The 17,901-nt window shown below is 47.7% G+C and overlaps 1 protein-coding gene across 2 annotated transcripts in view; it reads left to right on the top strand.

Annotated features, from left to right (window-relative positions):
* Nucleotides 1-17,303, top strand: part of SULF2 (sulfatase 2) — an 89,394-nt gene extending 72,091 nt beyond the window's left edge. For both annotated transcript variants that reach the window (XM_038750344.1, XM_038750343.1), the window contains 6 exons: nt 1,045-1,214; nt 7,536-7,678; nt 12,684-12,807; nt 14,773-14,806; nt 15,041-15,094; nt 16,353-17,303. In XM_038750344.1, coding sequence (XP_038606272.1) covers nt 1,045-1,214; nt 7,536-7,678; nt 12,684-12,807; nt 14,773-14,806; nt 15,041-15,094; nt 16,353-16,383 — 556 coding nt within the window. In that variant the 3' untranslated portion in view covers nt 16,384-17,303. The remainder of the gene's footprint in view (nt 1-1,044; nt 1,215-7,535; nt 7,679-12,683; nt 12,808-14,772; nt 14,807-15,040; nt 15,095-16,352) is intronic.
* Nucleotides 17,304-17,901: the final 598 nt, after the last annotated feature.

Raw genomic sequence — 17,901 nt, 5'->3', positions numbered from 1 at the left:
ACGCTTCAGCCTCACTGTGGGCAGGGCATGTGTCCGTTTATTGTTGTAGTGCACTCTCCCAAGCTCTTAGTACAGTGCTTTGCACACAGTAAGTGCTCAATAAATACGACTGAATGAATGGAATGAGTTGAGCACAGCTCCCGTCCCACATGGGGCTCGCAGCCTTAATCCCCATTTTACAAATGAGCTCACTGAGGCCCAGAAGAGTGAAGTGACTGACCCAAGGTCACACAACAGATAGGTGGCAGAGCCACAGGGATTGTGTCCGTTTATTGTTGTAGTGCACTCTCCCAAGCTCTTAGTACAGTGCTTCGCGCACAGTAAGTGCTCAATAAATACGACTGAATGAATGGAATGAGTTGGACACGGCTCCCATGCCACATGGGGCTCACAGCCTTAAGTCCCATTTTACAAATGAGGTCACTGAGTCCCAGAGGAGTGAAGTGACTGACCCAAGGTCACACAACAGATAGGTGGCAGAGCCACAGGGATTGTGTCTGTTTATTGTTGTAGTGCACTCTCCCAAGCTCTTAGTACAGTGCTTTGCGCACAGTAAGTGCTCAATAAATACGACTGAATGAATGGAATGAGTTGGACACGGCTCCCGTCCCACATGGGGCTCACAGCCTTAATCCCCATTTTACAAATGAGGTCACTGAGTCCCAGAGGAGTGAAGTGACTGACCCAAGGTCACACAACAGACAGGTGGCAGAGCCACAGGGATTGTGTCCAAGCAGATTATCTTGAACCTACCCCCAGCGCTTAGGAGGGTGTTTGACACATAGTAAGCGCTTAACAATTACCCTAAAGAAGACGGGTAGTGAGAGTGGGGCAATCTGGTAGAGTGGCGGGCGCTCAGTAATTCGTTCATCCGGTCGTATTTATTGAGCACTTACTGCGTGCAGAGCACTGTACTGAGCGCTTGGCAAGTACAATTCAGCTACAAAGGGAGACAGTCCCTGCCCAACGAGGGGCTCCCAGTCTGGAAGTCTAAATCCCCTCCGTCCGGCCGTTGGGCTTTTTCTCCGTTGGGCGCGCGTGCAGGAAGGCGGTGCAGGAGAAGGACCGCGGCTGGCTGCTGAGGGAACAGAAACGGAAGAAGAAACTGCGGAAACTGCTCAAGAGGCTCAAAAACAACGACACGTGCAGCATGCCCGGCCTCACCTGCTTCACCCACGACAACCAGCACTGGCAGACCGCTCCCCTCTGGACTCGTAAGCCTCGGGCTCTGCACGGGCTGGGGAGGGCCAACTGGGGACCCCCCCTTGGATGGGGGGGTCCGGGACGTAATCAATCAATCAATCACTCGTATTTATTGAGCGCTTACTGTATGCAGAGCACTATACTCAGCGCTTGGGAAGGACAAGGTAATGCCAAAAGGGCGAAATGGGGACTGTGAGCCCAATGTTGGGTAGGGACTGTCTCTATATGTTGCCAATTTGTACTTCCCAAGCGCTTAGTACAGTGCTCTGCACATAGTAAGCGCTCAATAAATACGATTGATGATGGGGAGAGACCGGATTTGCGCTGGTGTCTTCCTTCTGGCTGTGCGTTCTCTTTTTCACTTTTTTTTTTTGAACGGCATTTGTCCGTCAATCAGTGGTACTTACTGAACGCTTCCTACGTGCAGAGCACTGTCATAATAATAATAATGATGATGGCATTTGTTAAGCGCTTACTATGTGCAAAGCACTGGTCTAAGCGCTGGGGAGGTTACGAGGTGATCAGGTTGTCCCACAGGGGGCTTACAGTTTTAATCAATCTATCAATCAATCGTATTTATTGAGCACTTACGGTGTGCAGAGCACTGTCATAATAATAATAATGATGGCATTTGTTAAGCGCTTACTATGTGCAAAGCACTGTTCTAAGCGCTGGGGAGGTTACGAGGTGATCAGGTTGTCCCACGGGGGGCTCACAGTCTTAATCAATCAATCAATCGTATTTATTGAGGACTTACTGTGTGCAGAGCACTGTACTAAGCGCTTGGGAAGTACAAGTTGGCAACATATAGAGACAGTCCCTACCCAACAGTGGGCTCACAGTCTAAAAGGGCTCACGGTCTAAAAGTCGAATCCCCATTTTACAGATGAGGGAACTGAGGCACAGAGAAGTGACTTGCCCAAAGTCACACAGCTGACAAGTGGCGGAGCCAGGATTTGAACCCATGACCTCTGACTCCAAAGCCCGGGCTCTTTCCACTGAGCCACGCTGCTTCTCCGTGCTTTACTGTACTAATAATAATGGTACTTATTGAACGCTTCCTACGTGCAGAGCACTGTAATAATAATAATAATGATGACATTTGTTAAGCGCTTACTATGTGCAAAGCACTGTTCTAAGTGCTTGGGGGGATACAAGGTGATCAGGGTGTCCCACGTGGGGCTCACAGTCTTCATCCCCATTTTACAGATGAGGTAACTGAGGCTCAGAGAAATGAAGTGACTTTCCCAAGGTCGCACAGCACACATGTGGCGGAGCTGGGATTCGAACCCATGACCTCTGACTCCAAAGCCCGGGCTCTTTCCAATGAGCCACGCTGCTTCTGTACTAAGCACTTGGGAGAGTATAGTACAGCAGAGCTAACTACATGCCAGGCCTTGTAATAAAGCGCTGGGGTAGACACAAGATAATCAGGTTGGACCCTGTCCATGTCCCCACATGATAATGTGGTATTTGTTAAGTGCTTACTATGTGCCGGGCACTGTACTAAGCGCTGGGATGGGTACACACAAATTGGGCTGGACACGGTCCCTGTCTCACATGGGGCTCACCATTTCAGTCCCCACTTTACAGATGAGGTAACTGAGGCACAGAGAAGTGAAGTGACTTGCCCAAGGCTACGCAGCAGACAAGTGAAGCAGCGTGGCTTCAGTGGAAAGAGCCCGGGCTTTGGAGTCAGGGGTCATGGGTGTGAATTCCAGCTCTGCCGATTGTCAGCTGTGTGACTTCGGGCAAGTCACTTAACTTCTCTGTGCCTCAGTTCCCTCATCTATAAAATGCCCCCCGTGGGACAACCTGATCACCTTGTAACCTCCCCAGCGCTTAGAACAGTGCTTTGCAAATAGTAAGCACTTAATAAATGCCATCATTATTATTAAGTGGCAGAGCCAGGGTTAGAATCTATGACCTTCTGATGCCCAGGCTCTATCCACTCCACCCACGCAGGGCTCATAGTCTTAATCCCCATTGTATAAATGAGGAAACTGAGGCAAAGAGAGGTGACCTCATTTGTACATATTTATTACTCTATTTATTTTACTTGTACATATCTATTCTATTTATTTTATTTTGTTAGTATGCTTGGTTTTGTTCTCTGTCTCCCCCTTTTATCATCAATCGTATTTATTGAGTGCTTACTATGTGCAGAGCACTGGACTAAGCGCTTGGGAAGTACAAGTTGGCAACATAGAGAGACAGTCCCTACCCAACAGTGGGCTCACAGTCTAAAAGACTGTCTCTCTATGTTGCCAACTTGTACTTCCCAAGCGCTTAGTCCAGTGCTCTGCACACAATAAGCGCTCAATAAATACGATTGAATGAATGAATGAAATGACTCGCCCAAGCTCACGCAGCGGACAGTTGGCAGAGCTGGGATTAGGACGGGGAGTCCTCTGACTGTCAGGCCTGTGTTCTTTTCAATAGGCCACGCTGCTTCCCTGAATCCCGTCTTCCCACATCCTCTGGAGAGCCAAACCTAAGACCATTTTACGTTTCCTAACCCTTCGGATTCTACTGTGTCCCAACTGATTTGCTTGTATCCCCCCCAGTGCTTAGTACAGTGCCTGGCACGCAGTAACTACTTAACAAATACCACCGTTATTACTGTTATTCTGTTATTACTGTTATTCTTCTAGACTGTGAGCCCACTGTTGGGTAGGGACCGTCTCTATACGTTGCCAACTTGGACTTCCCAAGCGCTTAGTACAGTGCTCTGCACACAGTAAGCGCTCAATAAGTACGATTGATTGATTGATTGTTATTATTACTGACCTCAGGGTTTCCCTTCTATTGTGTCTGTACTAAGACTTTGGGAGATGCCCTCCTTCCTCAAATCTGACAATCAACTCTCCCCCCCCAGCAGCGTGGCTCAGTGGAAAGAGCCCGGGCTTTGGAGGCAGAGGTCATGGGTTCAAATCCCGGCTCCGCCACTTGTCAGCTGTGTGACTTTGGGCAAGTCACTTCACTTCTCTGTACCCCTGAACCCCTTCCTTCCTCTCCCCCTCGTCCCCCTCTCCATCCCCCCATCTTACCTCCTTCCCTTCCCCACAGCATATGTTTGTACATATTTATTACTCTATCTATCTATTTATCTATTTATTTATTTATTTATTTATTTATTTATTTGCTTATTTATTTATTTATTTTACTTGTGCATATCTATTCTATTTATTTTGTTTTGTTAGTATGCTTGGTTTTATTCTCTGTCTCCCCCTTTTAGACTGTGAGCCCACTGTTGGGTAGGGACTGTCTCTATATGTTGCCAACTTGTACTTCCCAAGCGCTTAGTACAGTGCTCTGCACACAGTAAGCGCTCAATAAATACCATTGATTGATTGATTGATTCTCTGGGCCTGTTACCTCATCTGTAAAATGGGGTTTAAGACTGTGAGGACCCCGTGGGACAACCTGATCACCTTGTAACCTCCTCAGTGCTTAGAACAGTGCTTTGCACATAGTAAATGCTTAATAAATGCCATTATTAATTAATTAGTCAATACCCATTTCCCCTCCTACTTTGACTGTGAGGCCCATGTACGTCATGGACTGTGTCCAACCTGATTAGTTTGCATCTACACAGGGCTTTGAACAGTGCTTCGCACATAGTAAGCACTTAGCAAATGCCATCATTATTATTATTATTACAGTGCCTGGCACACAGTAAGTGCTTAACAAATACCATAAAAAGTACTTAATAAATGTAGTAATAATAACTGTGATCTCTAGAAATACAGATGCATTTGTTCGAGGAATCCACTGGGCAAGTAACGATATAATTTTTTATAGTATTTATAAACACACTTGGTGTGGATGCAAGATAATGAGGTTGGACACCATCCTTGTCCCGCATGGGACTCTCCACCCAGACTGTAAACTCACTGTGGGCAGGGAGTGTCTGTTCATTATTATAGTGTACTCTCCCAAGCGCTTAGTTCAGTGCTCTGCACGCATTAAGCATTCAATAAATACGATTGAATGAATGAACCATCTGAGTGGGAGGGAATCAGCGTGGCTCAGTGGAAAGAGCCCGGGCTTTGGAGTCAGAGGTCATGGGTTCAAATCCCGACTCCGCCAATTGTCAGCTGTGTGACTTTGGGCAAGTCACTTCACTTCTCCGGACCTCAGTTCCCTCATCTGTAAAATGGGGATGAAGACTGTGAGCTCCCCGTGGGACAACCTGATTACCTTGTACCCCCCCAGCGCTTAGAACAGTGCTTTGCCCATAGTAAGCGCTTAAGAAATGACATCATTATTATTATTATTATTATTAATTCCCATATTACAATCTCCTCATTCTCGGCTTCAAGGCTGTCCATCCCCTCGCCCCCTCCTACCTCACCTCCCTTCTGTCCTTCTCCAGCCCAGCCCGCACCCTCCGCTCCTCTGCCGCTAACCTCCTCACCGTGCCTCGTTCTCGCCTGTCCCGCCATCGACCCCCGGCCCACATCATCCTCCGGGCCTGGAATGCCCTCCCTCCATACATCCGCTAAACTAGCTCTCTTCCTCCCTTCAAAGCCCTACCGAGAGCTCACCTCCTCCAGGAGGCCTTCCCAGCCTGAACCCCTTTTTCCTCTCCTCCTCCACATCCCCCCCGCCCTACCTCCTTCCCCTCCCCACAGCACCTGTAAATATATATTTGTGCAGATTTATCACTCTATTTATTTGACTTGTACATATTTACTATTCTATTTATTTTGTTAATGATGTGCATCTAGCTTTATTTCTATTTATTCTGACCACTTGACACCTGTCCACATGTTTTGTTTTGTTGTCTGTCTCCCCCTTCTAGACTGTGAGCCCGTTGTTGGGTAGGGACTGTCTCTACATGTTGTCAACTTGTACTTCCTAAGCACTTAGTCCAGTGCTCTGCACACAGTAAGCGCTCAATAAATACGATTGAATGGCTGAATGAATGAATGAATATTACAGATGAGGGAACTGAAGCCCAGAAAAGTCAAGTAGCTTTCCCCAGGTCACACAGTGGAGCCAGGAATTAGAACCCAGGTCCTCTGACGCCCAGGCCTGCGCTCCCAGGAGAGGGGATGACCTGGAGACAAAGGGCCCCCATGCCATTTCTGAGGGCGGCATCCCAAGCGGGGCTGGCCTGGCCCCGTCCAGAACGTTAACTGTTGTGCGGTACTCTCCCAAGCGCTTAGTACAGTGCTCCACACACAGTGAGCGCTCCAAAAATAAGATTGAATGAACAAATGAATGAATGAATGTTGGGTCCTCCCTCATCATCAATCGTATCTATTGAGAACTTACTGTGTGCAGAGCACTGTACTAAGCGCTTGGGGAGTACAAGTTGGCAACATATAGAGACAGCCCCTACCCAACAGTGGGCTCACAGTCTAAAAGGGGGAGACAGAGAACAAAACCAAACAGACTAACAAAATAAAATAAATAGACTAGATATGTACAAGTAAAATAAATAAATAGAGTAATAAATACATACAAACATATATACATATATACAGGTGCTGTGGGGAAGGGAAGGAGGTAAGATGGGGGGGATGGAGAGGGTCACGAGGGGGAGAGGAAGGAAATCTAAATAAATAAATAATAATGGCATTTATTAAGCGTTTACTATGTGCAAAGCACTGTTCTAATAATAATAATGGCATTTATTAAGCGCTTACTATGTGCAAAGAACTGTTCTAAGCACTGGGGAAGTTACAAGGTGATCAGACTGTCCCACTGGGGGCTCCCATTCTTAATCCCCATTTTCTGGATGAGGTAACTGAGGCCCAGAGAAGTGAAGTGGCTTGCCCAAAGTCACACAGCTGACAATTGGCGGAGCTGGAATTTGAACCCCTGACCTCCGACTCCAAAGCCTGGGCTCTCTCCACTGAGCCACGCTGCTTCTCTATCATCATCAATCGTATTTATTGAGCGCTTACTGTGTGCAGAGTACTGTACTAAGCGCTTCTCTAGACTGTGAACTCCTTATGGGCAGGGATTGTCTCTTTTTATTGCTGCATTGTAGTTTCCCAAGTGCTTAGACCAGTTCTCTGCAAACAGTAAGCTCAGTGGAAAGAGCCCGGGCTCTGGAGTCAGAGATCGTGGGTTCAAATCCCGGCTCCGCCAACTGCCAGCTGTGTGACTTTGGGCAAGTCACTTCACTTCTCTGGGCCTCAGTTCCCTCATCTGGAAAATGGGGATGAAGACTGTGAGCCCCCCATGGGACAACCTGATCACCTTGTAACCTCCCCAGCGCTTAGAACAGTGCTTTGCACATAGTAAGCGCTTAATAAATGCCATCATTATTATTATTATTATTATAAATACGACTGAATGAATCTGTTTCCCGGCAGTTGGTCCTTTCTGCGCCTGCACCAGTGCCAACAATAACACGTACTGGTGTATGAGGACAATCAACGAGACGCACAACTTCCTCTTCTGCGAATTTGCCACCGGCTTCCTGGAGTATTTCGACCTCAACAACGATCCCTATCAGGTACCGACTTGCGCCGCGCCGGGGGGGGGGAATCCAGCCGGAAAACCAGAAATTCAGCATCATGGTACTCGACAAGTGCTCACTTTGTGCCAAGCCCTGTTCTAAGCGCTGGGGTAGAGATTAGTTCGTCGGGTTGGACGCAGTCCCTGCCCAACCTGGGGCTCACCGTCTTAATCCCCATTTTACAGACGAGGTTACTGAGGCCCAGAGAAGTGAAGCGACTCGCCCAAGGTCACCCACAATATTTGTGATGGATTGATAAATAAATAATAATAATAATGATGGCATTTATTAAGCACTTACTATGTGCAAAGCACTGTTCTAAGCGCTGGGAAGGTTCCAAGGTGATCAGGTTGTCCCACGGGGGGCTCACAGTCTTAATCCCCATTTTACAGATGAGATACCTGAGGCACGGAAAAGTTAAGTGACTTGCCCAAAGTCACCCACAATATTTTTGATGGATTGATAAATAAATAATAATAATAATAATGGCATTTACTAAGTGCTGACTATGTGCAAAGCACTGTTCTAAGTGCTGGGAAGGTTACAAGGTGATCAGGTTGTCCCACGGGGGGCTCACAGTCTTAATCCCCATTTTCCAGATGAGGGAACTGAGGCCCAGAGAAGTGAAGCGACTCGCCCAAGGTCACCCACAATATATCTGATGGATTGATAAATAAATAATAATAATAATAATAATAATAATAGCATTTACTAAGCGCTGACTATGTGCAAAACACTGTTCTAAGTGCTGGGAAGGTTACAAGGTGATCAGGTTGTACCACGGGGGGCTCACAGTCTTAATCCCCATTTTACAGATGAGGGACCTGAGGTACAGAGAAGTTAAGTGACTTGCCCAAAGTCACCCACAGTATTTTTGATGGATTGATAAATAAATAATAATAATAATGATGGCATTTACTAAGCGCTTACTATGTGCAAAGCACTGTTCTAAGCGCTGGGAAGGTTACAAGGTGATGAGGTTGTCCCACGGGGGGCTCACAGTCTTAATCCCCACTTTACAGATGAGGTACCTGAGGCACAGAGAAGTTAAGTGACTTGCCCAAAGTCACGCACAGTATTTTTGATGGATTGATAAATAAATAATAATAATAATAATGACATTTATTAAGCGCTTACTATGTGCAAAGCACTGTTCTAATTGCTGGGAAGGTTCCAAGGTGATCAGGTTGTCCCATGGGGGGGCTCACAGTCTTAATCCCCATTTTACAGATGAGGTACCTGAGGCCCAGAGAAGTGAAGCGACTCGCCCAAGGTCACCCACAATATTTTTGATGGATTGATAAATAAAAATTAATAATAATGATGGCATTTACTAAGCGCTTACTATGTGCAAAGCACTGTTCTAAGCGCTGGGAAGGTTCCAAGGTGATCAGGTTGTCCCACAGGGGGCTCACAGTCTTAATCCCCATTTTACAGATGAGGTACCTGAGGCACAGAGAAGTTAAGTGACTTGCCCAAAGTCACCCACAGTATTTTTGATGGATTGATACATAAATAATAATAATAATGATGGCATTTACTAAGCGCTTTCCACGTGCAAAGCACTGTTCTAAGCGCTGGGAAGGTTACAAGGTGATCAGGTTGTCCCACGGGGGGCTCACAGTCTTAATCCCCATTTTACAGGCGAGGTACCTGAGGCACAGAGAAGTTAAGTGACTTGCCCAAAGTCACACAGCTTACAATTGGCGAAGCCGGGATTTGAACCCTTGACCTCTGACTCCAAAGCCCGGGCTCTTTCCACTGAGCCACACTGCTGCTTGATAGCGTCATAAAGCACTAATTAATGCCCGATTGAGTGGCTTCATTAATTCATTCAATCATATTTATTGAGTGCTTACTGTGTGCAGGGCACTGTACTAAGCGCTTGGGAAGTACAAGCCAGCAACGTATAGAGACGGTCCCTATGGGCTCACAGTCTAGAAGGGGGGAGACAGACAACAAAACATGTAGACAGGTGTCAAAATCATCAGAACAAATAGAATTATAGCTATATGCACATCATTAACAAAATAAATAGAATAGTAAATATGTACAAGTAAAATAAATAGAGTAATAAATCTGTACAAATATATACAAGTTCCTCCTAACCAGGAAGCTGCTGCTTCATTAGGGGCCAGGGAGAGAAAGAGCGATTTCCCATTTCCTTCCATATTCAACTTTTCTATCGTCCTGCTGTGAATTGGTTTTGACACCTGTCTACATGTTTCATTTTGTTCAGTCATTCAATCGTATTTATTGAGCGCTTACTGTGTGCAGAGCACCGTACTAAGCGCTTGGGAAATACAAGTTGGCAACATCTATAATAATGATAGCATTTATTAAGCGCTTACTATGTGCAAAACACTGTTCTAAGCACTGGAAAGGTTACAAGGTGATAATAATAATAATAATGGCATTTATTAAGCACTTACTATGTGCAAAGCACTGTTCTAAGCGCCGGGGAGATTACAAGGTGATCAGGTTGTCCCACGGGGGGGCTCACAGTCCATCCCCATTTTACAGATGAGGGAACTGAGGCACAGAGAAGTGAAGTGACTTGCCCAAAGTCACCCAGCTGACAATAGGTGGAGGCAGGATTTGAACCCATGACCTCTGACTCCAAAGTCCAGGCTCTTTCCGCTGAGCCACGCTGCTTCTGTCTCCCCCCCCCTTCTAGACTCTGAGCTCGTTGCTTCTCTGATCAGATTGTCCCACGGAGGGCTCACAGTCTTCATCCCCATTTTACAGATGAGGTAACTGAGGCCCAGAGAAGTGGAGTGACTTGCCCAAAGTCCCACAGCTAAGTGGCGGAGCCAGGAATTGAACCCATGACCTCTGACTCCAAAGTCCGGGCTCTGCTTCTGTCTCCCCCCTTCTAGACTGTGAGCCCGTTGTCGGGTAGGGGCCGTTTCTATATGTTGCCGACTTGTACTTCCCAAGCGCTTAGTACAGTGCGCTGCACACAGTGAGCGCTCAGTAAATATGATTGAATGAATGAATGATGGCTGAACTGAAGGCATACGCTTATACATACACGTGCTTTCAGGGAAGAGGGCTAAAAGGTGGGGATCTCAGGAACAGAGGGGCTCACTCAATCAATCAATCGATCATATTTATTGAGCGCTTACTGTGTGCAGAGCACTGTACTAAGCGCTTGGGAAGTACAAGTTGGCTCAAACATTCCCAGTGCTTGGTACACAGTAAGCGCTTAACGAATACCATTATTATTATTATTATTGTTATTGTTATTATTATCATTATTATTATTGCTGTTATTATTATTATTATTGTTATTGTTATTATTATTATTACTATTATTACTATTATTATTATTCTCCGCTTGGCTAGTAGACCAGAGAGCCCCTTCACGAAGATACAAGTTCAGGCTGTTATGTATCTGCAGGGTGTTAGCTGAGCCACCAGAGGGCGCCTTTTACCTGGCAGCTTTTTCATCCTCTAACCTGAATCCACTCTCAATCCAGTCCGTCAGTGGTGTTTATTGAGTTCATTCATTCAATCGTATTTATTGGGCGCTTACTGTGTGCAGAGCACTGGACTAAGCGCTTGGGAAGTCCAAGTTGGCAACATAGAGCGACGGCTCCTACCCCACAGCGGGCTCACAGTCTAGAAGGGGGAGACAGACAAAAAAAACAAACATAGAGACGCAGCGTGGCTCAGTGGGAAAGAGCCCGGGCTTTGGAGCCAGAGGTCATGGGTTCGAATACCGGCTCCGCCACATGTCTGCTGTGTGACCTTGGCCACTTCTCTGGGCCTCAGTTCCCTCATCTGTAAAATGGGGATGAAGACTGTGAGCCCCACGTGGGACAACTTGATCACCTTGTATCTCCCCAGCACTTAGAACAGTGCTCTGCACATAGTAAGCGTTTAATAAATGCCATTATTATTATTATTATATTAACAAAATAAAATAAATAGAATAAATAGGTACAAATACAATAAATAAATAGAGTAATTAAGTATGTATTTATTGCATGCTTCCTCTGTGCAGAGACTGTATTAAGTGCTTGGGATGGTACAACTGAATTCTTACCACTACTACTACTACTAATAATAATAATGACGGTATTTGTTAAGCGCTTACTATGTACCAAGCAGTGTTCTACGCACTGGGGTAGATACAAGATAGGTTGTCCCACGTGGGGCTTCACAGGCTAAATCTCTTTAACTTCTCTGTGCCTCAGTTGTCTCATCTGTCAAATGGGGATTAAGACTGTGAACCCCACGTGGGACAACCTGATTACCTTGTATCTCCCCCAGCGCTTAGAACAGTTCTTTGCACATAGTAAGCACTTAATAAATGCCATCATTATTATTAGAACAGTGACTGGCTTGGGAGAGGACAAAACAATGTAACAGACATATTCCCTGCCCACGAGCTGACATTCTAGAGGATCTTAGTGCTCTTCCTTCCAGCAGCAATGCTGAAAGGTGCTTGGTTCCCTATTTAATGCACACCTCAGGCTCCAGGGATAATTCCTAATGTTTCCCCATAAATTCCTAATGTTTCCCCATAATAGCCGAGCGGGCCCCCTCGTCTGCGAATCCGTTCCAACCACGGAGCCACTAAAATCTGCGGGAATCTAGAATCCACAGGGGGCCTGAAACCCAGTTAAGACGGAGCGTGGGAGAAATGTTTTGGACACCCAAAGTTGGAGGCTTGGGAGAGGGGTGTGTGCGGAGAAGCAGCGTGGCTCAGTGGAAAGAGCACGGACTTTGGAGTCAGAGGTCATGGGTTCAAATCCCGGCTCTGCCAATTGGCAGCTGTGTGACCTTGGGCAAGTCACTTCACTTCTATGGGCCTCAGTTACCTCATCTGCAAAATGGGGATTAAGACTGTGAGCCCCCCGTGGGACAACCTGATCACCTTGTAACCTCCTCAGTGCTTAGAACAGCGCTTTGCACATAGTAAGCGCTTAACAGATGCCGTTATAAAAAACCTGCCCGTCTGGGGCTCCGGTGAAGCAGGTGCCTCTTCCGACAGCTGATCAATGCCGTAAATACGTTGGATCGAGACGTTCTCAATCAACTTCACATACAGCTCATGGAGTTGAGAAGCTGCAAGGGGCATAAGCAGTGCAACCCCAGGACTCGAAACATGGAACTGGGTAAGCGGACCTCCCCTCTTCCCCAGTCCGGTGAAAGGTAGGTGGGTGGCTTTATGCCTCTAGTAAAGACCGAACTCCCTTAGGAGGAAATGAGTGGGGTCTAATAGTAATAATGACAGTGGTGTCTGCGTGCTAAATCCTGTACCAAGTGCTGGGGTAGAAACATGTGAGTCTGTTCGAGTGGGGTCTAATCATAATAATGACAGTGGTGTCTACGTGCTAAATCCTGTACTAAGTGCTGGGGTAGAAACATGTAAGTCTGCTCGAGTGGGGTCTAATCATAATAATGACAGTGGTGTCTGCATGCTAAATCCTGTACTAAGTGCTGGGGTAGAAACAGGTGAGTCCATTCAGACACAGTCCTTTCCCCCCGTGGAGCTCAATCTAAGAGGAAGGGAGGACAGGTATTGAAACCCCCATTTTAAAGATGAGGAGACTGAGATCTAGAGAAGTGACTCGGAAAAGGGCACGCAGCAGGCAAGTGGAGGAGCAGGGAATAAGAACCCAGGTCCTCCAATTTCCAGGTCCGGGATCTTTCCACCAGGCCAAGCTGTTTCTCGGGATTCTTGTGGCCGGACTGCTGTGCAGGGGTTGTTTACTGGGAATTTGGATTTGCCCCTCAAATTTAGTTCCCTATTTAATGCACACCTTGGGCTCCAGGGATAATTCCTAGTGTTTCCCCATAATAGCCGAGCGGGCCCCCTCGTCCGCTAATCCGTTCCAACCACGGGGCCACTAAAATCTGCGGGAATCTAGAATCCACAGGGGGTCTGAAACCCAGTTAAGATGGAGCGTGGGAGAAATGTTTTGGACACCCAAAGTTGGAGGCTTGGGAGAGATTTACTCTCCCTCAGCTCCGCAGCACTTAACGTACATACCCACAATTTTTTTCTTATTTATGGGAATGTCAGCCTCCCCCCCCACCACAACCAAGTCTGTCAGCTCATTTAATGCTAGTCCTGGATGTTTTCTGTTTGGGTTGAATCAAGCTGGTGAAACTTGGCCCGAGTTCAAGGGCAAGGATCTAGCCTGGGCACTTGGATTCTGACTAAAAATCTGCAGTCTTGTACTAGCTTGGGTCCTGCTTGAGGATGTGCCCAGCTTGATCCTCAAAGGGGAGGGAAAGGGGTGTTATTTGTGTAGCACTTACTATGTACCAGACAACTAAGCGTTGGGGCAGATATGAGTTAATCAGGTTGGACACAGTCCATGTCCCATGTGGGGATCAGTCTTAATCATCATTTTACTGATGAGAGAACTGATGTACAGAGTAGTGACCTGACAATAATAATAATGGTATTTGTTAAGCGCTTAGCGCTTAGCGAAGGAGCGTGGCTCAGTGGAAAGAGCCCGGGCTTGGTAGTCAGTGGTCATGGGTTCAAATCCCTGCTCCGTGTGACTTTGGGCAAGTCACTTAACTTCTCTGGGCCTCAGTTCCCCCCTCTGTAAAATGGGGATTAAGAGTGTGAGGCCCCCCCATGGGACAACCTGATCATCTTGTAGCCTCCCCAGCACGTACAACAGTGCTTTGCACATAGTAAGCGCTTAACAAATGCCATCATTATTATTATTACCAGGCACTGTATTAAGCGCTGGGGTGGATACAAGCAGATCGGGCTGGACACAGTCCCTGTCCCACGTGGGGCTCCCAGTCTCAATCCCCATTTTACAGAAGAGGTAACTGAGGCCCAGAGAAGTGACGTAACTTGCCCAGGGTCCCACAGCAGGCAAGTGGCAGAGCCAGGATTAGAACCCAGGATCTTCTGACTCACAGGCCCGTGCTCTATCCATTAGGCCACACTGCTCCTTGCCCATTCTACTTCCCAGAGGAAGTGAGGCCATCTCTTGGTTACTTATTGGATGAAAATCACGCTTCCTCAACTTTGCGTCTATCAGCTCAGTGAATGCTTAGTTTTCGGTGCCATTTCAGTCACAAAAATCTAATTCATTTTTCTCCCCTTGTAGGGCTGAAGGATGGGGGTAGTTACGAGCAGTTCAGGTACGGTACTTTTTCAGTTTTACTCCTAAAGGGCTTGCAAGGCTGCCCTGCTCTTGCCCAACCTGTGTTATGCCAGCGACGGGTGCGGGCAGCGAGGAAGCACCTTCTCCGGACCCCAGCAAATCTGGAGTCTCCGCCAGTCACCCTCCCAGCCAGCACTCTCCAGGAGCGAACCCCTTCACTTCTCTGTGACGATTAACATTTCTCTTTTCCTTTTGCGGCTCGAACCATTAGGCAGTTTCAGCGTCGGAAGTGGCCGGAAGCGAAGAGACCTTCTTCCAAATCACTGTGAGTTGGGAAGTCGGTCCGGCCGACAGTCGGCAGCTCCGATGTTTTCCTGATCCTTTTCTATTAGCCACGGCGGGGGGAGGAAAGATTGAATTCAATCTTTATCTAGATTCACTCTCACACCGTGGGCCAGCACGAATCTTCTGACAGGAGTGGTAGGCACTTTCCAAGGTGTCGGGGGGAAAACACAAGTTAGCCGGGGTCCCATCCCTGCAAGGGGCTCACGCTCTAAGAATAAGAAAGGGGGAAGTGTGTGTGAGGGGCCACCAGAGACAGAAACATAATGTACGACCATCTTAAGACCAGGGCAACTATAAATGTAAAAAAGCCCTGCAGACCCCGGCCCTGTGACCAAGTTGAGATGACCGCAGCTGGCTTCTTCTTCTCTGGATCGGGCTATTTGTCTGCAAGTTGCGATTGTGCATTTGCGGGGAAGTTCTGCCCACCTGGGAGAGCCGAGCGGGAAGCTCTGAACTTCAGTGAGGTTGCAGAGCTGGTGGCTGGAGACGCTAGAGAAGCTGCGTGGCTCAGTGGAAAGAGCCCGGGCTTGGGAGTGAGAGGTCGTGGGTTCAAATCCCCGCTCCGTCACTTCTCAGCTGGGTGACTTTGGGCAAGTCACTTCACTTCTCTGTGCCTAGGTGACCTCGTCTGTAAAATGGGGATTAAGACTGTGCGCCCCACGTTGGAAAATCTGATTACCTTGTATCTACCGCAGTGCTTAGCACATAGTAAGCGCTTAACAAATGCCATCATTGTTGTTGTGGCTTGGGGTTCCGGGACTCTCTGACCCCCCCCAGATTCTTGATCCCAAAGGATCAGCCAACTCTTCCTCCGGGTCAGGCAAGGCAGACCCGTTCTGAGAGGAAGAGGTGGGGTTTTTCCCCCCTCCAACCGCCCTTAGCTGGAGGTTGCCATAATGATAGCATTTTATTAAGCACTTACTATGTGCAAAGCATTGTTCTAAGCGCTGGGGAGGTTACAAGGTGATCGGGTTGTCCCACGGGGGGCTCACAGTCTTAATCCCCATTTTACAGATGAGGTAACTGAGGCACAGAGAAGTTAATTGACTTGCCCAAAGTCACACAGCTGGCAATTGGCAGGGTCGGGATTTGAACCCATGAACTCTGACTCCAAAGCTCGTGCTCTTTCCACTGAGCCACGCTGCTGCCCCCGGCTTTCCTGCCCAAAAGGGGGTCAGTGTGAAGTAGAGAAACAGCACACTATCCCAATCCTAAAACCGAGTGATTTTATCCAACAGGGGACAGCTGTGGGAAGGATGGGAAGGCTAGTGCCCGATGAGCGGAAATCCGGCTGTGAGCCCAAAAGGATCATCAGGCGGAAGGCTAAACTCTGTACAGAAAAACAGGTCTCACTTCAGGGAGACTCGTAACACTAGCCTGAAGGACTGGATCGGCGGAGGTAGCCAGAACCCACACGCTGTTGAACGGAAATAGTGAATGTCGGACTCCTTCGTCGGGTTGTGACTCTGCCAACGCCCCTGCTTTTGCTTTGAATTATACCTCACCTGCATCACCAACAGCCTTTTCACTCAAGAAGTCACCTCTAACCCTCTTCAAGCAGCAGCAGAGGTCGGTCTCCGGCAGGGTCTTTAAGGCAGGAAGCCCCTCCCGGGGGGACGGAATTACCCCGGAGTCTTGGAACCGCAGTGAAATCCAGCTTGGAAACGGTCTCATTTACCCATCACCCTCAAGTGGAGTCAAGGAAGAAAGGTGTCATCGAGCCACGGGAAACCGGAGTTTCGAAAATGGAGCGTTCTCCCCCTCCTAGTTGGAGGGGGGAAGCCGGGGTGAAGGGAGCGCAGGGGAAGTCAACAGCATGGTTGTTCTCTCAGAAGGTCCTGCTCTACTCGACTGTCTGTTCCCGTTCGCCCTGTTTCCGCCAAAAGCAAACATTGGAGACCCCCCCCTCGCCCTCCCAGCCCGCCTCCGGATCAGCGACAAGCCAGGTTTCAAGAGCGGTAATGTAAATAAATACTCACAAAAAGTCCAGTGGAAAAATTCCTTGAAGTTGTGAAGCTTTTTGTTAATAAAGTGTGGAAATGCCCAGATACCATTCCTCTAAATGTTACCTTGTGACCACATAAGACATTTCGGAATTGATCCTTTTTTTTTTGTTGTTTCATAGGACTGCAAAGGAAAGCAGTGCAGTTGTACGTTTTCGGTTTTAATGAAATCACATTTGTATAGAACCTTTGGAGTAAACGTCTTTCTATGGTAGTAAGGGGAAGGAGCTCCGTCTCTCTCCTTTCACGGCATCCCAGCGAGGCAGGGGTCCGCGTTCATAGTGCAGAATGGGGATCGTGAAACCTTTCTTCTATCAGGCAAGGATCTAGAATCGGGCAAGCAGTCGTATACAGCAGACGTGTACATAGGTCGATGAATTCCCGCCTCTGGGCTGGCAGGATACCGATCCAGTCTTTCTGTTCCACTCCTCCCTCGATAGCATTTAGCGTGAGGAAGGCCCCAGACAGAACTCGCGACCGAAGTAAGGGAGGAGGTTGCCAGAGTTTGATCTTCTGCCTCTGGTAGGTATCTCCCTCCAAGAGACTTGAAAATGAATCTACAACTCAGACCTGAGGGCTGTTGGTAAAGAGTTTCCCTACACTCTTTGGGACTTTGGTTTGTTTCCTAGCCTGCTGTTTCTAGGGGACTGGTGGAAGAGGGCCACGTTCCCGAGAAGCAGTTTGGCTTAGCGGATAGAGGAAGGACCTGGGTTCTAATTCCGCCTCCCCCCTTCTAGACTGTGAGCCCACTGTTGGGTAGGGACTGTCTCTATATGTTGCCAGC

This window comes from Tachyglossus aculeatus, chromosome 8 (genome assembly GCF_015852505.1).
Source record: "Tachyglossus aculeatus isolate mTacAcu1 chromosome 8, mTacAcu1.pri, whole genome shotgun sequence".
Taxonomy (NCBI): Eukaryota; Metazoa; Chordata; class Mammalia; order Monotremata; family Tachyglossidae; genus Tachyglossus; species Tachyglossus aculeatus.
This window is presented reverse-complemented; position numbering and strand designations above follow the sequence as displayed.